At 40.5% G+C, this 24,142-nt stretch overlaps 1 protein-coding gene across 1 annotated transcript in view; it reads left to right on the forward strand.

Moving 5' to 3' along the window:
• The window catches only part of LOC309675052 (glypican-5-like), a gene marked incomplete at its 5' end in the record, with an annotated part of 391,179 nt that overhangs the window by 276,198 nt on the left and 90,839 nt on the right, over positions 1–24,142 (forward strand). The window contains one exon of the mRNA XM_082487256.1: positions 17,112–17,262. Coding sequence (XP_082343382.1) covers positions 17,112–17,262 — 151 coding nt within the window. The remainder of the gene's footprint in view (positions 1–17,111; positions 17,263–24,142) is intronic.

The raw sequence follows: 24,142 nt of genomic DNA on the forward strand, positions 1-24,142 counted from the left end.
ACAGTTTGCTGAAAATGAGGTGGAGTGTTAAATGACATATCACTGTGGTGTTAACCAGCCTGAGGTTCCTGACTGATTAAAGGTTTAGAAAAATCATACAAAGAGTTTTGAGCCATAATGGAAATGTGTTGCCCAAATGTCAGATGGTAACAAGATCCCCAGAAGGAAGTTAGGGGAATTCCAGTATATGTAGACAGTAAGTTGTGCTCCTTTACATTTTATAGATACGTCATTTTGCATATGGAATGATCTTTTTCACGTGCATGCCACTGTGCTATGAATTTATTCTGGAGAAGTTGGAACTAAGAAGGAAACCAGTCTGAATGTGTTGCTAGAAGACATCATTTGCCTTTGATGGAAAGAACTGAGTTAAACATAATGTGCAAAACTGTGAGAAACAAATCTGACATCTAAATAGAGGAGTGACTGGTTTCCATTAAGCTTGCTAAATCTGTCTTTCTCAGAATACCCAATATAACCTCATACACTCTTGATTTTAACAGGCTTTATTATACTCCGTCTCAACTACATAAATATAAAGCTAAAATATCTAAAATATTTAACAGATGTGGAACAGTAGAGAGAGACCTCTACAGCATACAGTATGGGATTGGTCCAAATTAAATAGTGATCATGGGTTATTAAATCTTAAACACAGTTCTGGAGGTAGATCCCTCACCTTATATTGGCTGTTCTGGCACTTAAACGAGAAATTAAAAACACTCTTGACTAAGATGATCTTTGAAAATGAGTAGCCTGAGAGTGGTTTGGTTCTGATCTTGCAGACTGCACTAACTTCCAAAGAGTTAAGTGAGATTAAATCATGCTCCAAATAATCAGGTACACGTCAGTTTAGAAGATAGTTTACAAAGGGGGTTGTTGTACAAAAAAGCTAACGAAGGCAGCGACTTTAGATCAGCACCCCAAGTACTTCCATTCTTTCATAGCTGAATAAAAGGATTTACAGTAGATATGTCAAGCGGACTGCGGTGATGGAGGCTTTGCAGACAGGGAGAGTGGGCAGAATAAAGTATCTATGTGGGATCAGGTAAAGGGGAAAGAACTAACCCCAGAGTGGTGCGAGAGGGGAATGGAGACACGAGCCCAGGGCAGCATGGCAGAGATGGAATGAAGAGATGGGATGAATGTCTGAGGGGAGCCCCAGTGCGCATATCTAGGGGTATATATTACTAATCAGAAGGGTGTGGGATAATTATAATGGGAGAAGGGAGGTTTCATGAAAATTATAGCAAAATATGGTTGCTTTAGTCAGTTACCCCTTCCTTACAAAAAATAAGGCAAGTAATCAGTGACTTGGTCTGCTCTGCACTGGCCATTTATTTTAAGTGTTAGATTTCTGCAGAGATAACCCATGTATGATTTACAATTAATACAAAGTATCACATTTATGAAAGTTTTCTGTGCCAAAGGTAGTTGCACCCATGTTGTGAAATAGATTCCTATTTTTGATAGAATACTAAGAAGAATCAGAGAGAATAATCACTTATCGCTACATATTCCACTGTATCAAGAATGTTTAGCGACATTTTAAAGATGGGAATTTTTTTATGAGGCCACTAATGCAAAACATCCACTGTAGATCCAAAGAAAGAATATATAAAACATACGGACATACACTATAGGAACACAGTTTTCTTGGTGGTAATAAACTGCCTTTATCTAGAAAGTATTAGAGTAGAGGATCTGTTGAAAGAAAATTCTTGGGCTCCTGGCTAATGAACAGAAGAAAGATAAGCAAAACATAATAATAAAATAGTAAAACACCACCTTACGTTGTTTAACAACTGTTGTTATAAATGCTTTCATTCTTTTGTTAGTATTCAGTCTTTCCTTTCCCATTCTTAAACTTTGAAGTATCAGCGGCTCTAATATCTGACACAAGACAAAACATTCCTTCCTTATAAGACAAAGAATAGCTCATCAGCAAAACGCACACTGAGCTGAACACCTTCACAAATAGATCTGAGAGGCACAACAGATTGTGGCAATTAAAAGAGTCTCTCAAGCACTTCAAAACACAGATACCTCAGCTGTGTGCTTCATATTAATCCAAGCCTCCTTGAAGATAAAATTTGACAAGAAAGTCCTTCCTTATGGTTCCATATTGCCTTCTCTTTTAACAAAAAACATCTGAAGTGACTGAGAATTAGGATACCATCTATTTAAATATTCACAGTAAGATTTGCGATACGTGTAGTCATGATATAACCTACCTGGAGTAAAATGTGTCAAATGAAAGGGGGTAAGAGGAAATGCAGTTTGTAACATGGACACAATTAAGAACCATTCCCCTTATTAAAATTGCACTTATTTATCTGATGCATACACACGCTATAGCAGAGAGGTGATGAGATCATACTTAAAAAGAAAAACCTAGCATAGAAAAATAAAACAAAATCCTACCATCTGTACAGTAAGGAAAGAACAAAAAGGAGGGGGACATCCTTTTAATTATCATGATTAGTCATGTTTATTACAGAAGGAATAAGGGACCAACTAAGAACAGCCCTCTGTCACGGTAGTAAATCCAGAAGAGTAGGCAGTCCCTGCAGAGCTTACAATCATACCCAAGCCCAGGTAAAGCTCTGGGGAGGGTGACATAAAGCACAATGGAGAGTGTTATGGTGGAGGCAGATCTTAACATGATGTCCACAATGACTTTTTGCCTGCTTTCCTAAATAATCGGCTTGTAGGTTCATTCTCTTTGTGTATTTGTGTGTGTGTTGGTGACCGTGTCTCTGTGTTTACCCCTGTAACACCATGGGAAGGGCTTGGGACTGATGTGGAAAAAATTTTTGAGAGATGACCTTTGCTGAAATCAGTAAGCAAACTTTTGATTTGGTCGTCAGTCATTCACAATGTCAGAGTAATCTGAATAAATAGCAATACTCTGCCCCATAACTTACACACGAGCAAGAGAAAAGAGAGTGCGGAAGCATTAGTGTTGTTGAGCCTTTCCAGCTGCCTTAGATTTCCCACTGGGTATGTACCCCTGGGGTTGGAATCACCGAGTATCACTGCGAGTCCTACCTACTTGGCAGTAAGAAGCATAGCCTTGTCTTTGAAGTTAAACTGAAGATAGATTCCTTCTTTTTCATGCATAATTGGTATCAGATGACCGAATGCACAGCGGGGGTTCTTGCTATACTTCATGTTATGTTTCAGCAGCTAAGTATAGCTGTATTACCTCAGAAATACTTAAAAGACCCAGACCAAACAACTCCCCCAGATATAGTAGTCGTGCCAGTGGTTCTTTAGGGACTCCTGTTACTTTCCGGTTCGGTTACGGTCAGCACTAGTGTGTGTGGCTGCTGCCAGAGTGGGCAGCACTCGGGACTCGGCACAGCTAGGCCTCAGCTCTTGGGAAGGAGGGGAAGCCATGAAGCAGCCGAGGTATGCCAGAACTGTAAACTCGTCGGTCTCTTTGTGCCGTCTCTGCCTTGTGTTTCATGATTCATGGTTAGGAGAATGCCCGAGGCAGAGTCGAGGCTATGTGGTATGATTGCTCACACGTAGGATGAGAAGACAAGTGCATGGGAGTCTGCCTGTGTTTGCTTAGATCATCCTTTGTCATCACAAATAATTGTACCTTCCAGAGCTGCATGTGAACACATGAACCCTTGTGGGGCTGAACGTACAGCAAGCAAGGCTGTTCCTGAGTTGGTATGTAAATGCGACACGCCACAACTTGTTCTTCATTTCAGTGGTAGCTCCTTGTCAGGAAAGAATGCTGATCTGGGTGCAGCGTTTGCTGTCAGGTCTGAAATCCTGTCTCTTTCTTGTAGCTTTTTGTTTTAAAGCAACAGCTTATCCCCGTATGTGTTTACTGGTACTTGCTGCAGCTTCAGGCCACGATTCAAAGGGAGCAAAGCAGGACATTCATACAAAATGCCAGCACTTGGTACTGATCATATCTCTCCTCTCGCTCGGAGGAGGCCAGAGTCAGCAGTGTGCCAGGTCTGGCGGGGCCGGCAGCCCACAGGGGCTGCTTTACAAGAGAAGATGAGCTTTCCTGGAGCCATCTTAACAGCCCCTGAATAACATACCTGCCCATGAAAATGTCTGAGCTTTTCCAGTCCACATTTCTCATCTGGAGCAATGTGTTGCTGACTAGCTCATCTAGGAGTTCCCAGGCTGCGGGGGTTCGGTTCCTTCTTGTTTCCACTGAGAATCCTGTGCATGAAGAGAGATTCTGAGTTGTAAAAAAGCTGTGGGAGAGCAAAACAAAGAAGTAGGAGAGCTTCTTTCTTCAGAGGCCTAAGGCAGGGAAGAGAAACAGGTGAGATGATTGAACAGTCCTTGCAGGTCTTCAAAGTAAATTAACAAAAAGAGGAGAAAACCATCCATTGGGCAGAGCTGCTAGAGGTCCAGGAGGGACCAGCCTCCAACGGAAGAGGAGCTAATAAAAAAACAAACAAAAAAACAACCTAATAACACATTCAAGCAGAAGTGGCCAAGAATCATCATGCTCAACTGAGCTGATGACCGTATCTAGGTGGGAAAGAGGATGCTGTTCCATAAGAAGGTGAAAAAAGAGATGGGTGATGGGTTGGTCACAAGTAAGCAGTGAAGAGGAGCTGGCAAGGAGCATTAAATACAAATCAAATGGGGTGCAAAAGCATCTTGCTGAGAAGTGGGAAAACAGAATATCAGCAGAAAGTTTTGTTATACACTGATGGTCTTCCAGTGGTAGTTCTCAGGTCATTTTGCTGGGATTTCACCTATTCCAAACTAGGTCTCATTACAATAACAGAAGCCAGCTCCAGTCCAGATCTCTCTCTTGTCTTTAGTAGAGCTGACCTCTTTTCTTTGCTCCTCTTGAACACTGCTTGAAATTTAGGTAAGGTCTACAGAGCTGTACAAGAGTAGAATCTAATTTAGACCCATTGTTGGAGAAAAGAGGATGATTCTTTTAGTTTTAATTAAATAAAAAAAATAAAATTTTGGTGACAGGAAAAAATGGAACAAAAAAGCTTCAGAAATCTCAGAAGATACTTCAGTGAAAATTATTCTAATTGATAAACGGGAATTTTGTCACTTGCAGAGAAAGCATTCTGAAATAATAAGTGTAAAATACAAGTGTAAAACAACAGGACAGATGAGTGGTACATGTATATGCTGAAACTGCTTAAATGCATTCTGCAGTAAAGTGCTGGTAGCACAAGTCTAGAGCCCTGTTCTGAACGTTTCAGTCCTCTCTCTGGAAATAGCACTTCCTTTATATAGTGTCAATGTGATATAAAGAAAGACTTTCAAAGCCGCTTTACATCTCTGGTAAATGTGGGCCAGTTCCCAACCCTGAATTATGGGTATATACAGTACAGGAGAATGTGGTTATCAATTTCCCTAGCGCTCAAGAGAGCTTTTGATCTTTGTGATCAGATTATCTTGTTAGTGGCTTTTGAGAAGGCAAGAGGAGCAGATGACAGTCCACGAAGACCAATGCATTGACCTTTTTCCACTTACTCTGCCTGTTCCAAGCCTGAACAGAATTTAAACCTATGAGGGGAAAGGCCAAGCTGCCATCAGGCGAAGCAACTCTTCCTGCTCGCCAGAAATGTTACTAGTGATCTGCCAAGGCGGCTTGTTTGTTTGCCCTTATGTTGCATTTTAACCTGGTTTCGTAAACAAACACAGCTTACATAATGTGCTCTGCTCTGTCCCTGCCTGTCAGCCTTGCCACTCCCTCCGTATCTTTCTAACTCGTTAGCCAGTTTTAACCAAATTTAACAGATCCCGAGTTCTGTGAGTAGAGGAGAGAGACTCACCGGTAAAACCATGGTATTGTGAACTCAGTCTTTGTGAGACATCAGAGAACCTCCATGGGAAGCCGCCAATGAAGAGGAAAACCATAGGAAAAAGGCTTCAGTGGCTGCTGCTGCTTGCAGAAATAAGTGTTCTTCTCTCTTCTTCCCTTTTTAAATAAAAATGACTTGGCAAAAACACTCAATCATATATCCTCAGATGTTACCAGGAAACCATGCAAGTACAACATCTGGAAAGAGAGACTCTTTTCTTCTGTCAGGTTCATGCAACGTGAAGTGTATTTGCCTGTTCCGTTACAACACTATGCTTTCCCAAACGAAAAAAAATCTGGGCTGGCCCTTCATGTGGAATAAATTGGAGCAGCTCCATGGAATTCGGTTTGCTGATTCATAGCAGCATAGGCTCCCATCCTTTCTTTTTCTGTACATATGTGGCACCTTCTAAATAATGCAACGCATTTAGAAATGTGATATTGAAGACTTCAGAGAAGCCTGGTGGCACTGAGACAGTGGGACTGTTTTTAAATGTGGGTTTGGGTTGCAGCATTTTTAAAGCTAGTTAGCTTATGTAATAAGTAATTTGTGATTTAGCTCCCAACATCACTACATGTTAAATGGATGACAAACATCATTATCCATCTTCTTACCATATTTTCCATATTTTGTTACATATTGTATTTTAGGGCTCAGTTGCTGCGATTTAGTGTGGAGGAGACTAAACAGACCACTGCTTCTGTCATGTTTTAACATGAAACATCAAATCCAAAGCCTGGGTCTGTTAAGCACTACCAAATAATGAGAGCCTTTGATTGTTCACAAGTCTTTCCAATGAAATGTCAAACTTTTCATACTATGAAAATGATCTTCACCAACATAGAGCTTGAAAACAGATAATTATCCAAGAACATGAAACAGAATTAACATGCACTGGAGCATGTCATGAACATTTCCTTCGGCAAATGAAAAAGCTAATTGCTGTCTGAATACAAAGCAAGGAGAAAGGTTGGCCCTATTCCTTAGACAATTTAGACTGGCCTCTGTTTACTCACTTCACCCATAAAAACAGGCAGCTTATCAGAAGGGTGCCATTCAAGGGCTGATGGAGTGCGACCAGCCTCCTGATTGCAGGCACTTCTCATTTCACACTTCCCAAGTCTCATCAGACAGAAGGTTCTTGGCTATTATTAGAAGTCCAAAACCTGATGAGTCAGAGCTCCTAGTTAAACAGGACATTTGTAAACCACGTTAAGCCCCAGCAATAATTAATACATTTTTTGAGCTGCATTTTGACTTCAGGCACAGCTAAGAGGCTTCATTCTTAACCTAGGGAAAGAAAGGACATAAATTGGTATTTGGACACAATTTGGCCTTGTAGGAACCAGACAAGTAAGGAAATAACACTCCTAATGGCTAACGGGAATGGTTCCGGTTTGTGATTTTGATTTTATAAATCAATTTTCTAATATTAGAAACTAGCAGAGCGTAGAGACATGGGATGGGAGTCTGGAAGAGATCTCCTGAAATATCACATATAGCTCATTGACATCACAGGCAACTTCGCTCACAAATTTCTTCAGCCAGGTCTTGCAAATGCTTGAGAATTTCTGTCTCCGTCTTCCTCTTGGGAGGCTGCTCCCAAAACTCTTAACTTTGATAGTTAAAAAGCTTGTTTTCCCTCTTTATATTTCTATGCTAGTTTTATTCTCAGAGATCTCTCCGCATTTAAGGGGAAGGCTAAATACATTTATAGACAATAATGATATCCTCCCATTCTTCTTTGTGCTAGGAAAAGCGAGCCATGGTCTTTTAGAGAAGACTCTTCATTTTTTCCAGTCATTTTATTAACCGCCTGCAACAGTTATCCCAGTTAAAGCTCCTCCTTTCCAAGTATGGAGAAATCATGTTGTAAGCAATGTAGAACAGACTCATTTGTGACAGCGCAGGAGGCACCGCTTGCCAGGTCTGGCATCCTGCCTTCGTATCTCAGGGTGGCAGAGACACGCTGTGTTCATCTCCCAGCCGCTTACCCTTGCAGAACATCATGCCTTCTGGTCAAGTGCGTTATTGCGATTATTACAAAAAATAAGTGCAGCTCCCACTGGTGATAGCACCGTCATCCGATATGTGCAGGCACACCACGCACACGTGTCTAGAGATGTTTTGGCCCACATTTTTCTGGCAAGGGGCCACATCGCAAGAACTGGTGACGCTGTCATTCCAAGCACCTTGTTACCGCTCTCAGCACCCCTCTGCTTCTGAAGCTGTTGTATCGGACAGTCGCTGTCCCAAAAATGAACTATTTTGAAGGGTCAAAGATCTTTTGTAAGCAACTCCTACGTACTCTTCATCAATAATTATGTTTACCTTATGTTTTTATTACAATTGTTTACCTTTTTTTTTTTACTTTAACAAGATGCAGAAAGTCTTAATATAACAGTGACAGGTTTTTTAGCCATATGCTCTATTTTCAGACTCCATGTTGTACTGCAATTTAAAAAGCAGATTTTATTTTTGGAAAAGACTACACTAAGCTAGCTGTCTAAAGGTGAAATTCGTGCCTGTGGCAGGGACAAACCCAAGGTGTATGTCTAACTTAGACACACTAGACATCAGGTCAGAAAAATCTTCTTTGGCACATCCCATAATACTGAAAAGATGCAGCCCAATGCTAAAGATACGACATCAAGGAGCGTTGTCTGCTTGCTTCCTTGACCCACCGGCCTTACTGCATTCAAATCAAATTGTGCTAATTGTCTTTAAACAGCTGTTGTGCTTGGTTAAAACAGATTATTAACTATACTAAGTCTTTTTTTAATTGTGCTCACTTTACGTCATTCCCAAGTAATATTTTTTGGGTGACAGTTTACCCAAACTGGTATTATGCAGTTTTTGCTAATAGCGATAAGATTCTGTGGGTGCACGTTCTTGTTTCTTCTTCACAGTGTAATCAGTAAGTATGAGAACATATGTAGCTCGTGTAATTTAATTCAGTGAGTATTTAGCTGATCATGGTGCTAGCACTCTTCTAGAAATATACTCACCTTTAATAAGCAGTTGAAAAACAGAAACCATAAACACCAAAAATAGAAGCATTAATCCTGCAGTATAACAAGGTGAATCTCTAAAAGCCATCTTAGATTCCTGCTGAAATAATTCTTTTACATTTGTAATCAAATGAGAGAGAAATAACTGCTTTTAGCTTCTCTGCTGTGGAGTATGGATCTGCAGTGGACTATATGGGAAGTCAGAGGGAAATAGCCAGATTAGAGGAAAGACACAGAGAGGAAATGAAAAGTATTTGAATCTAAACAAAAGTGTGAATCCTTAATATCTAGTGTTTCATCTGGCAATAAAAATATGAGGAGGAGGGTAACGAGTCAATTTGCATAAACCAGGAGAACAAAAAGTAATCACAGATAAAGACAGACTTATGCAAATACAAAGCCTCAAGGACAGAGGATTGGAAAGTGGATGTGGAGAAGTTAGGGCTATAATATTAGGAGGAAAAGTTACATATGGAAAATAAAGGAATGGTTGCATGAGACTTCCACAGAAGCCGTAAGAAGCTAAATCCATTGTAGGAATACAGATGCTGTTTCAGACAGAATTAATTTAGTGATTTAATGGAGGAAAAAAAAAACAACCAAAGAAAAAAACCAACCCAACAAAAAACACAAATAAAAACACCAATTGCATCAGCTATTTGGCTTGAAAAAGATGGATAAAGTCAGAAAGCAAGTCCTAACCTTCCCAAAAGATAGACAGCTTGTACTGAAGATGCTCAGAAACACAGTAGGAGAGTCGGTCAAATAATTCAAGTATTTTGAACAAAAGAATTCCAGAATGAAGCAGACTATGAAAAGCAACACATAAACCACATTAGAAGTAGTTATATTATTCCCCCCACAGCGTCTAGTGATCCTAAGGAATCCTTAGGCCACTGTGTTCCTGCTGCTGGGTCTTGTGAGCCTGTTCTGCCAGGCCCCTGCTGTTCCTCCTGCAGTGGCGAGGAGCAGCCACGGGGCGATGAGCACTGCTGCCCTGGCTGAGCGCTTTTGCCTCCGCGCTTGCGGAGCTGGGAGCAGTGGGGCTGGGGCAGGGGGCCAGGAGCAGGCGGTGGCAGCTGCTCCAACGTTTGGGTGAGAGTTACAGTACTCAGAATTGCACTCATCATTCAAGTGTATATCCTGCTTCATCTTTGCAAGATAACCTCAACCAGAAACTTGCCGTATTTATCCGAAAGCCGGCTCACCGGGGAGCTGCAATAGAATGAACAAATGCAGAAGGAGAGACGCGTGCGTAGTTAGGGGTTAGAGTAACCCTGGCATGGTTATTCTAGGCACGGGCCATTTCAACTCTGGAGGTGCTTCCAGGCGACCTGAGAAACACGGTGGTAAAACTGACCAAAAGAAGCTAAAAAAAAACCACCAAAACCCAACAAACCAAAAACATCAGAAAGGGAAAAAGAACTTCCAAAATGGTGTGTACAGGTGGAGTGGAGGTGCCCTGGGGCAGAGGAGGAGAGGCGGCTGTCAGTCCCCGCTTTGTGGGCACACGTAGTCCGAGACTTGCACTCTGCATGCGTTCCTTCCCCCTTACGTTTATATATATACATATACTAGGAGCATTGGCACAGAAAAGAGATACAAATGTCAGAGTAAGTAAATGTAAGGTACTTAGACTAGAGAGAAAAGCATAAACCAACGTAATCTACTAATATTGGTCCAATTCCCTCGTTGGAAAAGGTCTAGTCGGAAGAGTTGTGAATAAAATTCTAGAACCATTGTCAGTCCTTAACCATGTTGCATAAATTATGTATAGCTATTCAGTTAAATTATTCTAATATTGTACAGGTGACTTGTAAAGCCAGCTGTGTTATGCAAAGGTTATTGTAAGTGTCTGAATAAACACAGCAGAAGGAATCCTTCCGGGGTAGCAGTTGCTCCAAAAGGTTAGATGTCTGTTTTCTTCAGCTAAAAAAAGGATTTAAGAGTTGAGTGCTACTCCCTCCTTGAGCTGGACTACTTTCTGAAGGAACTAGAAGGGGATAATGCGTTGGGCCTTTTAGATTTCTATGAAATACAGACAAAGGAAGAACAAACCAAAGAAAATGTCTGACAAATTGGAGAGAAATAAGTTCATTTTGCTTATTTATGCTGTAATAGATGAATGCTAGATAAATGTGAAAAGAAAAAGCAACTGCCAAATGTTTTTAAAAAGGAGCTAAGAGCATATGTGGAGGAAAATTGACCATAAATGTTATCTCAAAGGAGAAGACCCACTTGGAATAAGCATATATATGGCAGTTATGTCTAAAATTTGTTATGTTGCTATTGTTTTGTGAAATGACAGCACATCTGCTCAGTCACAAGGCACCAGTAAAATGCAGCTTTATGCCTGAAGCAATATGTCAGTCCCTAACAAAAAATGTATATAATAGGCTAAAAACAAAGGCGCATTGTCTTTTTCAGTTGTAGTAATTTCTGACCTAATAATGGTTTAGAAAGGATTTTTTATTTTTAATTTTGAAAAAAAAAAATGAATGGAAGGATTGAGTCACTTATGACTCTTTTCAAGATTAGGCTTTGTACTTTATTGGTGCATAAGCTGGCAAAATCCTTTGTCTCTGCAAATCATATTTATGTCACTAAAGCACTTTTTAAAAGGCAACTGCTTGTAAGTACCTTGAGAAGAGATCGTGCTTAGCTTACGGTTTCTAAATGCGGTGTATAATCAGCCATTTTTTGATCACTGTGAAAACACCGGCAAGTAAGATACGTGTGCTCACATGACAAGTGGACAGAAGTCAGATTTCACCTCAAAGCTGTCTTTTCAGAGTGGAAAAGCATTCACACTGAAATCTGTCATATAGAAAACTAATTAACAAATCCCTCAGGAAACAATTATTGTATGGGATTTGTCTCGGAATATTCCAAGCACACAACTTTTAAGTAGCTTTATTCAAAAAGTGCATTCTCTTAGATTTTCATTGTTGTGTTCACTGACCTGAAAAGCCTGAAACTATGGTGCAAAATATAATTTTAAAACCTATTTTCTGATGAAATGAGTTCATTATCCTACAGCTTGGAGTCATCCCCTCAGATATAACGCATATATGACCCCTCAGAAAACACGCTGATCAATGAAACGGATAGAAATTGGCGCTTTTTCATAGAGCTAAACAGTTATTATTTAATTATTCTGTGGAAGTATCCAACTGGAACATGCCTTCATGAAAAACCACGAGAATAAATTTACATTCTAACACATCTGTGGTCAGAGTGAGAATTAGGGTTAGACTCATTGTAGAAAGCTCAGGGGCTGTGTGTCACATACTCTTTGAAGCCTCTGAAGTCTGAAGGACTCTTTTATGTGACCGGGAATGCGTGTGCTATATCATCAAGAATTAACAGGGGAGAAAGACAGCAACCATCCTCATATGACTTCTTTCTTCTCTGTAAAACCATATGTCAGCAGAACTTTTTTTTTTTAATGTCACTTAAGGTTGGCACCTTTGCTGGAATAAATAAAATGCATGAGGATAGTCATCTGCATCTGTCTCAGAGCTGAGGAGTAATATGTGATTTTTACCTTTCAGCTCAGTCAGATACAGATACTAAAGCTTTCCCACAGAAAGACTGTATAGTTTCTCAAAAACCATTTAGAGGTTTATGAACCTAATCCAAAGCCTATTGCAGTTGGGAAAATTCCTGATTTGAGTCAGTTTTCAGTTGGGCTGTACAAATCGTATTGATCTATTCATATAACCTTTTCATGAGTAAAAAAAAAAATTGTCTTTCAGATGTGCAAAAGCTTGAGGACTTAATTTTTAAGCTGTTAAGATTCCAGTATTTTCTGAAATCTTAAGCAGCAGGTATCTTCTGCTTTGTGAAGGTAAAGGTACAAGCTCCAGTGCCCAGCCTGAAATCCATTGCAATTGTTCAACCAAGCATCACTTCTCAGCAACAAGACGCTGCGCTCCCAGGCTGGAACTGTTGTGCAGAGTTGCCAGAGATGGCTGGATGGCATTACGCATCAGCAGGCAGAGTATAAGTCAGCAAATTAAGGCTTGTTTGAGAGTGGTTTGTAAGCAATAATAGAAATGCCATTACTGACTCCAATCTCTGATCTCCACTGATAAATATGGGCAAGGAACTGTGACTCTCTCTACAGCCATCTGTGGGGAAGCTGAAAGTTTTAGGGGTTGGTGGCAGCAGCTAGGAGGATTGTTCAGGCTTTTTGGCAGATCATGGCTGTCTCTGAAGAGACCTTGAGCCTTCATATGACCTCCAGCTCCTGTTGGAGACCTCTCAGTCCCCTAGCTGCAAAGCATTGAGGGCATTCCCTGTCCACACCCATCTTTTGGACCTAGCAGAGCTTAATAAAAAGTGAAGGTTAATGTCTTTCATTATGATTCTCTTCTAAAGCTCCACCATCTTAGGCCATCCTGATGTAGTCTGTGCTATTTCAGTGCAGTAACAGTCCTTTGAGAAAGTTTTCTATGATTCTGCGAAAGAAGGAGATGGAGGAATGCTGGCGTATACTTTGCTATTGCTCTAAAACAGTTATCTCACTAAAGTCATGTGGCAGTGGCCAAAGGACAGGTGTTCCTTCAAAAGCTGGAAAAGAGAAGGGTGCTAAATCACAAGTCACTGTGCAGTGGTGACATAGCCTTCTCAACAGGGCTGCACGGTATGGGTGGAGCTCCTCACTAACGTGGCTACACTATTTCATCTCCCGGAATAGGTTTATTTATAGATAAACCATTACCTCTGCACAAAGTTGGGCTCTGGTTCATCATTCTAGGCGAATGGTAGCCACAGATAAAAAATTCTTTGCTGGACAAATCATTTGAAAAGGTTGGGAAAGGGTATACAAGGTGAAAAAGTTTGGTAGGTTGCACCTGAGTAGACTTTAAGTTGTAATGTTGAACACCTATACAAGGGTTCTGTGTAATTTGACGTGCCTCTCTCCTGGGAGGCCAAGAAAGACCTGGGTAAATATTCATTAATGTGGACAGGAGATGCAGATCTGGGCTACAGCTAATCTCTTTTTGTAGTGAAGGCGCTCGTTATTGTTTGAGGAACCCACAACAATTTATTGTCATTTAGACAATTATTCTATCACCCTATGACTCCTCCCCACCTGGGGAAGGGGAATTGGGAAAAACAAGAAAACCTGAGGGTTGAAATATGAACAGATTTAATAGAATAAGCCTAAATAGTTAACATTAATAATATTAAAGAACCAACATTGATCCTAATGCCAATATAAAATATACAAGGATTATACTCAGCCAATTCTATCAGTAGGAAGCTGTGCGCTCCCAGCAGTGGACAGCTAATGTTGGACACTGCGAGCGCTATGGCGTTGGGAGGAAGGGAACGCCTCAGGGCTCTGGCGCAAGAATTTCTCAGGATCGCAGCCATCAAGGAAGAGAGAGAAACTTCTCAGCAAGCTTTCTAATTTATATTGACTGTGACATTCGTGGTACGAAATAATCCTGTTGGCCAGTTGGGGTCAAGTGCCTGGGTCTCACTCCTCATCCCTGCAGCTGGCAAGCTCAAAAAGATGAGACCTTGAAACCCAGGTACCATAGCTGGCTATAAAGTAAATATTTTCACAAATTTAGACACTGGAGTCTTCTAAAAGTGCAGTTTCCCAAGCATTAGAAGAGAAAGTAGTCCTGTGTCGCTCAAACCAGGACAGCACTAAGAATCCAGAAGTTTGTAACAGGCTGCCGTGCACCATGTTGACAAGCTGAGCTTGTTTCTTGGGCTTTGTCCAAGAAGGTGGTGCGCGCTCAGTTCAAGTATTTACTTGTTTTGAGCAGAGGTCAAGATTGAGCCATGGGAACTGAATGAAATCAGTTTTTTGAAAAGAAGGAGTACCTTAACAGGCAGTAAACGTTTCTGCTTTGACTGGCAAACAATCATTAAAAGCCTTTATTAAATTTTGCATCTGTTCTGTTCACCACTTAGCCGTTTCTTTTCATTCTGAAGGATTATAACTAAGAATGAATGAGTCTTCTCTAATATGGTCAGGACACAATAAAACTGTGAAAGAACTGAGTTATCTTTCTCCCTCATAGGCAAATTTTTCCGATTGTTTCACAAAATGTTGTTTTGTATCGCCATGACATCGATCGTTACTCCCGTGAATAATGAGGCTCAACATTAAGCAACTTGTTTATAAAAAACAGTCGTGCAGTAACAATTAGGCAGTGTTCGCTGTGCTTCCCCACTAGAGTCCGTACCCTCTCCTCCCACTTACTGATCTTCCCACTGCAGTGTGAAGTTATTTGTGTCTTCAGAATGAGCAAACAGATCTTTTCAGTGAAAGGGTGAAAAATTTCCTGAGTTCTGCCATGTAGAAGTTGGCATCTGTTGTTCTGTAGAACAGGATCTCTGCTGCACTGATCCAAGCATTTGTCAGCCCCGGAGTGGAGGATGGCAGCTCACAGTTTCTGAAGGAGGAGACTATCACACAAAGCTTCCCACTACAGAGAAATTGCTGCAGCCGTCATCATCCTTTCAACCCAGTTAATACAGTTGTATTAGCCCTGTGCTCCAGTTCCTCCCCCAGCTCCCAGCCCACCTCCTTTTTAGTGTGAAATGTGTTTGAATCTTCAAAGTAGCTACATTTCAAAATACATTTTGCTCAGTACCAAGAATAATCAGAGTCCTCTGGGATAAAACAGATCACAAAGCCTGAAACGGATCTGCAGTACTTTGGGGGGGGAGATACTTGTGATGAAGGGTACTGGATAGATCTCGAATCTGGCTGGCTTTGAGAATTACAAAGTCTTTCCATTTGGTTAAAATATTTTCACATAACTAGAACAACAGGTCCTAATCATACCTCATCACGCCAAACCAGCAGAGCTAACACGAACAAGGTTTTCATAACTCCGAAAAGGAGACAAACAAGGCTGCTACCTTTCAAAACAGTGTTCATATGCATTGCAGGTTGAGTTTCAGCTGCATGAAAGAAGTGATCAGAAATACAGGAACAGCTATTTCCAGCACTTCAAAGCAAAATCAACACCCCCCCAATGTAATTTTCCAACAAGATACAGGAAGTAAATTGGTAGTCACTCACAAAATGGGGATGGGAGGTACAGAGGATGGTAACTTGATAGTAACCAGGGCGACTTAGCCAGGTTGTGAGAAAATCCACTCTGAGCCAGGGTATTTCCCTGCCAGTGGGCTGTAGGGGAAGCTGAGCTGTTGGGGCTTCTCTCTGCAGAAGCTGTCCCACCTTCTCTAATACCCTGAAGTCTCCTTCACACAAGCAACCACAGATGTGAGCTGCTGAGGGGAACCTGACCACTGAGGAACGTGGAGCACCTTGGTTCTGAAATAGACAAAAATGGCCCAGCTCCAACAGGAGAGGGGCCCTGTAGCTCAACGAGGAGGGGTTCCTCTCAAGTGGGGGGGGCAGCTTCAAGTTTCTCCTGAATCGTCCTTCCTTGACGGAATGTATTAGGCTAAGCCAGTTACTTAATTTCTTCCCAAATAGTGCTGCTCTTGTTGTTCCCTGAGTAGGCTGGGTTTAGATTTGCTGAAAATGAAATGGTATTTTTCATTTTTTGGAACTACCAGTGAACTGCAAAATCGTTTATTCCCACAGCACTGACGGTAGGCAACTGTTCATGGCGACAGAAGGAGAAAGAGTTCTCTAAAGATCAAAAAGATGAGTGTGGGTAGTAAATATGTTGTTATAGCAAGCGTGACCTAGTATGACACATTCAGATTTATTTTAGAAAAGGCTTTCTTATTCTACATTCAGGCCAAGAAATATATTTCAAGTGAAATTTAATGAACAACTTGCAGTTGGTACAAGCATCTTAAATGATACCATCTTAAAAACCATATCCAGGGGCCAAGGTTTCCAAGTGACCAAACCCATAACGAAGACTAGCAAATACCCTCAACTCTTCAAAGGTTGTCAAGTATATCGTGTGGTCTTCAGTTGTAAATAACCCAAAATAAGTCCCCAGTGATCTCCAAACTGTGGTTTGCAAGAGGAAAACCTGCAGGACTAGACCTCCCTGTGATGATATTGGTAGATGTGGTATTTTCAATGAAAAGTTTGATGATGTGTCCCTGGTCATCTGTGGTGGAGAAAATTTGATGGTATAGTCTGTTTTTCCAATTCCAAAATATTTGGATGCCACGGCCAGAAACACCCTCCAACTTGTTGAGCTCTTCTTGAAAGCGAACGAGAAAGTGCTTGTTGATTTATAAACCCAGCTTGGTCACCAGAGGTAGGAACTGTGTAAATATTCTGACCATTGTTGGGTTTTTGCTTCTTCCATTTCAGCTGGATGCTGAGAAGGCAAAATTAAAACTGGAAAGATGGGCTTCCCGAGATGCTGGCAGTGGGGGTGGAAGAAGTGAAGAGATGGAGTCAAGCGGAGATTGTGATGATGAGGATGGCTGTCAAGGATCCGGTGACAGGATTCACACAGCAGGTAAATGCAGTTTCTGTAGACACATACAGAGTTTAGAAATTCATGAATGTCACAATAAGGTGGACAGACCTAAGACTTGCACTGCTTGAATTACTGTCAAAATCCTGCTAAATTCAAAGGATTTGAATCTTAATCTGTGAGGAGCTGCAGTAAAAATAGAATGATACAGACAGTAACCCAATATAATTTAACACTTGGCATACAGATAAAAGACTTAAATTTAGAGTGAATAATATCTGCAATGAAATCTAGATCACAGAAATACTGGAAGAGCCTTCCTAGATAATGTGGGCTCTTCAAATAAATAGGAAATTAATGTCCTTATAGACTGTGCTAAGTGTGAACATAAATATTTATTTGTTGCATAATGATACTGAAGGGTGATCCAAACAGGGTTGGCTCAAAGTATGTATTCTTGAAAAAACACATGAAGTATTGTTTTGTTTCTAGTGGTGAGCTGCTGGTTAAATAAAATTTCTCGATAGTCTCAGATATGCATTCTGCAATATTTCTTCATTAAATTACTTGGATAATATGTCATCAAATGTAGAATCAGCATCAGAATCTAACATAGCTTCCACCAAAATACTGGCAATTTAGTACGTAGTTGAGTCCTTACTATAGTAAGTCAGTAAGACGCGAGATGCTTCTAAGTGCTTGATATCATTCGTTTGTCTTAACTGGGAGCCCTGATTCATTTCAGCTCATCAAAATGTAACTGCTTTAATTACCATAGCGTGTGTAAATACAATTTGGTTTGGATGTGCAAGTATATGAAAAACAGGTATAATAGTGTTGAAAAATAACGCTCACTAAGATGGCTGGATCTCAGGTAAGTTTTAAACTGCTGCTTCATTCTGCTGAGATAAACAGGTGCCTCTTCCTTGTCCCTTTACCAGTAAGTGGAGAGTGGGAAAAGGTATTCCATACCCAAGTAAGACTTGCAAACAAGCTGTGAGTAGTTTGTAGTCAAGTCTTCAGTTGTTCCTATTATGAACGATTGTTCAGGAAAACTGACCCTAAACACATATTTTGAAATGTGTGCAAAATGTTAGATTTAGTTTTTCAGTACCAGATTACAAATCCCTGAAATTTAATTTGCATTGACGAGCTGTATCATCAAGATACATGAAGTATTACCACCAAGGGACAGTATATTTTAAAATTATTAAGTAATCGCAACTAACATCAAGTAGAGATTTTCACCATCTACTCACGAATGTTTTTAACAGAAGAACTTTGATACAACGTTATTTTAAAAATATTTGCTTAACTTTTTTATTGTTCATTGTGTTATATACATAAGCAATGAAAAGGCTGCTAGATGTTTTGGGCCTTGGGGATTTGGGAAGGTAAATCTTTAATGCACTTTCCTCTCTATGTGGAATAATACAAACAAAATCCAGGTGCTAACTACTCTTCAATGAACAATTAAACTATTAATACACTGGTTTGGGAGGATGTGTATGCATGCTTACATGGACAATGGCAGATTTCAGGTGTTCAAAAATAAAAACTTGAATACTTTGAAGACCTGACACAGCTGGCTTTTATGATGGAAAACTACTTACTGTCTCTTTTTTCCCTTTTTTTGCAATCTATTTAATTAAACTCTTTTATGCGGATATCATCCTGGATTTAAAAGAATTATATTTATATAACTAGCTGCTTCAGAATTTAGTAGGGTTTATATTTAATTAAAAACTTAATTACAATTAATTTTAGAAAACGGTATTTGATTCATAACAGTACGAATAAGTATTTTATCGTGTGACAATAGTAATGCTGTTTCATAATTAGCTTTAAAATATTGTACTGTATACAAGCCACTAGCACTAAATCTGTTTTGCATATCTGGATACAATTAAGAGATAAAATGCAGTAATCTCATTATAGAGCTTCTTTGCTTTAATAGAATGTTAAAGAAATAAACAAACATCAGATTAGTTGAATTTCCTCTTGCTGTGTGTCTGTAAGATGGTGTTTCTAACTGTACAGCCTGCGAATTTATTATATTTCCTCAACTTAAAACCTGTCAAGTACACCTAACCATTGTTTTGTAGAAGTGGAATATGACAACATTGACTGTTCCTTGCTTGCTTGAAGTACACAGTGAACTGAGACGTGAATTGAAGCTAAAGCTAAATACCAAATAAAACCCTGATTTGAAGCTTAGTAAAGTCAATGGGAATATTCTCACTGACTCCAGCAGGTTTGGATGAGACATAAATGATAGCTATAAAATGCCACCGAGCTCATCAGTGCCTGTTGTAGCATGGAGTCATACGGTAGAACAAAAGGAATAAAAAAGGAATAAAAGCCTTTCAAAACAGACTTTTTTGGCAGAGCAGTCATGCTTTTAACAACAGGTCCACGGAAAAGAGAAAAGAGAGGAAAGGATTTCGATGTCAACTTCTAAAACGCTAAATTTAGAATGTAGTAAAAATGTACTACATCTGTCATTTATCTGAAACCTATATGAAAATGATATTTACAATTTATGTGCTGAGAGCATTGCAAAAGACTCAGATTGCTTTTAAATAGTTTCTGAAAACCTACTGAATACTCATTCCTTTCTACCTCCCAGAAAAAGAACCAAACCTTTTCATTAACAATACATTGCCAGGAGTTTCAGCAATATCTAGGTTACCACCTTCAAAACATTTCTGTTCGCAGGTCTTAAAAGATCTCCCTGGACGGGGTGCACTGCCATCTCCCCAATTTGCTTTTCCAAATTGCTAACAGAGGGCCTGGCCCTTAGGTTTTCGATTTCAGTGTGTACCGGGTAGGTAAACACAGAAATGATTCTGTGCTTGTATATTCCAGCCAGGTCCATCCTACATATCCTTTTCCCCAATATCTTTTTTCGGTTGGGGATTGCCATCCGTACATTTCAGCTCATCTGGCAATGGATAGTAAAATCCTGACGTTTTGTTTGTCACCTTCTAGCGTTTGAGAATCATTTCTGCGTATCAGTTGATCATTTTATTTTGTCTTCAATTAAGATACATGGCTATCTATTTAGTGCTGGGGCTTTGTTTACTTCTGTTACAAATAAGTCTTTGCTTGTCAGGTTCATTGTTATCTACAAAGGTCACCACTTACTCCTTTAATCATAATGGGCTTAATTATCTATGCTGTATCATGTGGGTTTATCCAAGTGATTTCATATGAACAAGATAAACAAATTCTCAGGAAAACAGCGTTCTCTTCGGAAATTATGTATGGTAGAAGATACTTTAAAATGTCATATTCTCACAGGCCTTACCAATTACCACAAGTATCTCTTCTTGGGGAAAGCTGTGGAAACAGCCCTGTTTCTCAAGCAGACCCATGTGTTATTTGTTGGCAAGTACCAACTTTTTAATGACAACATCTGTTAATCATCTTTGAACAAAGCTTCGTTAGGAGACGTTTAAGAAGAGGAAAGCAAGCCGTATAAATCTTGAGCATGGATGGGGAAGTTGCTCTGTGGTTCGCACTGCTTCTTCAGTCCCGTAGGTTTCTAGGCAGAAGGGTGAAGCAGCCTGAACCTCGCTAAGCACTGCCTGCTCACCTAAGCATAGTCTGACATGAACTTCAATCACAAAGTGAGTCCACTGATGTAAGTACTTATTCTTAAACCCTTACTGGACTGTGAAGGAGGGGGTGGGATGGAGAAGAGCAGGGGTTGCTCAGTGCCCTGCAGGATCGAGCCACAGGAATATTTACTAGGAGAGGGATTAGCATCCTGCTGCTCATGAAAAGACAGAACAGCAACAGATACACATTGCGTTCTGCCTCTTGCTGTTCGGAGAAAAGAAAAAAATGTTTCAGTCTGTTCAGTGAAAAGTGGGAAGGAAGTTCGGGTAGGGGATTTCCCATTCCCAGCTGTGCTGCACAGCTGTACGTTGTGATGAGGCCCCACCCAAGCAGTGACAACCAACACTAGATCTCTCTTCAGGGAAATCATCAGGTGATTAGCCACTAAACAAAGTTTAGAGGAAATGTGTAGCACACAGGCAGGGGCCTGGGGTTAGTGCAAGCCTGAAGTCACCTACATAGAGCTGTAGGCTTTGTGGAAGTTGAGGAGTGTTATGTTGAAGAAAGCTTGTGCTGATACCACCTCTTGGCATGGGTCCATAGGCACAGCTGTCCGGGGATGGGAGGGACAGAGGTATTCCTGGGCTCGCTCACTAGCTCGTGTCACTGTACTCTATATGAAGCCGTATGTTTCACATAGCTAGGGTAAGACAGAAATTAATTCAAGCGTTTTTCTAGAGGAGCCCGATACAGCATCGTGCAAAGTCACAGGGAAGGTAGCTAGTGCTGGACTATAGCTGTACTCTTGCTGGCAAGGCAGACAAACGGCACAGGTTAAAGAAAATATATATTTTAGCCTGTCCTTGGGCCTGTCTTCCACTGGACAGAATAGACAAAGCCAAAACGTCTGGTGTACGTGAACTGTAGTCTCTGCACCAGATTCACCCCTCTGTGGGTATAATCTATATGTCTGTCAAAAACCTCAGCCCTCAGATGGGCCGTATATTAACCCCAGTCCTTCTGACATGCCTTGAAACTTTAGATCATTGGGAAACAGGGACATGGGTTTTACCTTTCCCCTGGCTGCCTGCCTGCTCCACACAGAAGTGGGCTCTTGCTTTGTCCCCATCCCAAAAACACTGGGTTTCCATGGGATAATAAGTGCCTGGGCAGTGCTGACCCTTAGGCACAGCAGATTTTAAATAATACTTTAAAATCATATCTGTCAGTGTAGGCATTCCATAAGCAGACGCATCCTGTGACATCCCAGCCAGGCTTTGAACATGACTATGTGTCAAATGTGCTTTACTACTGTGATTTTTGCCCAGTGTTTACCTAATCCTAATATTATATTATACTAATTCTCTACTTCTTCCTAATTCTTTCATGAAGCTCCCTCCCTTTAATAAGAACTTTCTGATTTCCGACATTTTTCTCAGTTGAATACTCTGCTTATTGTCACATTTCAGTGCCTGAGTGGGAATCTATAACAAATTTACTTGGTTAGCACATTCAGATGACATGATTCCAACCCTTGGCTTTCTTCTTGGTTATTTAGATAGTCCACAGCTTCAGTGCATCTTTCTGCTCTAGCAGAGTATCAGAAGAGATTATCCTGGTTGTAGATTTCTTCTTCAGGGCATATGAGAAGGATTTTTTTTTTTGCCCCAGAATGCATTTATAAGTGCAGACAAGTAAATCTGCTTTTTTCTTAATGTCTTCTGTCTGATCTTTATCTGTTCTCAACAGCTATGGAAAGTTAACGTATTTTTCTCACTGCCCTTCGATGTTGTCAGTATCAGTTTTTTCTTTTTGAGTATCAAGATTCTTTTATCCTTTATTAACTTAGCATTCTTCCGGCTTGTCTGTCTTTTCTAGGCATCAATATTAGTGTATGAGCTGTCATTTTAATCGTACTTCATTTCCATTCACCATGTTACAGGATGCGCTTACACTTGTATTTATCCAAATATGTAATTGTACAGCTGCTGATTTTGTAATTATTAGTACAAAACATCCATATTCTGAGATCATAATATCTGCTGGCAGTCAGCCATGCTCATCAACTTCTCATCGCCACACGTCTTCACTTTCCTCACAGATGATCCTAGCTCGCAGAAATACTGCATTTTCAGGGTCTTCCGTCTTTCTGCCCAGAGAAACCTCTCCATCATGCCTCATCCCCATCCCACTGCCTTGCGTGGCCATTTTTCTACATCCTTTGTTGCACAAGACACTTTATCTCCAGCTCCGTTATTAGAGAGCCTATAAATTCCTCTATTACCCTTAGTGTAAATGCCTCATGCTATCCACAAAAAAGCATAGTAACAACTTAAGCCCTTATATAAGGTCGAGTTTTAAGAAAACTCAGTGATTTCAAAGCTTTATATTTGTCATTTGGGGTGGTAGATAGACATGAGCCTCTGTGAAGAGGAGCGTAGGCAAACCCTGCCAGCCGGCCTTCAGCACGCGTGGGGAGAGGCAGGTGGTAGTTCCACAGCTGCAAATTTCTGGGTTTGGCTTCTGTTGTAGAGATGCAATCTGGGAAGAGACGTGGGAGCAAAGAAAACCAGAGAAACCTAAATAATCAGGGTGAAAAGTACAGATTTTGATTAATGCTTACTGAACTTGATAGGATCTGATTTGGAGATGATTTACTTTGGCCTTGTGGTGTTGTCACACTGTTACCTTGTGGGCACACTTTGCTAAGCGTTTCTCTGGGTGACAGTGACGTTTCCTGCAGCCCCTCTTCTGTGCAAATAGCATCAGAAGATAGCTGAGAGGGGGCTTCTGAGAAGGGGATAGGAAGAGAGAGCATTGAGGGAGGAGGGAAGGAAGAAAGTAAAAGGTTTCCCCACCTCTCTAACCTTAATTAAATCTATTTTATAATCTACCGACACAGGGATAAGGTATTATGTGTCATTTTAGTGTCCTTCATTACATGGTATAATTTAAACTGAAATGCATGTGAGAAGGAAGAGTATAATCATTCCTAATCCTTCCTCAACCTCAGCATTTACATGACAGTTTGAGGTGTAAAGGAAAGGGATTTCGGTTCCTTCAGATTTTCACTCCTAGACCTGAGGTGAGAGAGTGCCCAGTACCACCAGCTCTCCTGCCTGGATCCCAACAAGACAGGAGTTTTTGCCAAGTTGTAGAAATGACTTTCTGCATGACCGGATAAACACATCCCCTGTAGGAATTTCTCCTGATGGTAATGAGAACACTAGCTAGAGGAATTGCAGACCAAGTGCCAGCTCTGTGACTCTGAACAACTTTGTTACTCTCTTTGGTACCTTCAAAGAGGTAAAAAGGTAATCGGGGAAACTTAATTTTACCATTTCACCAGACAAATGTA

Source organism: Vanellus vanellus (assembly GCF_965231255.1).
Source record: "Vanellus vanellus genome assembly, chromosome: 8".
NCBI lineage: Eukaryota > Metazoa > Chordata > Aves > Charadriiformes > Charadriidae > Vanellus > Vanellus vanellus.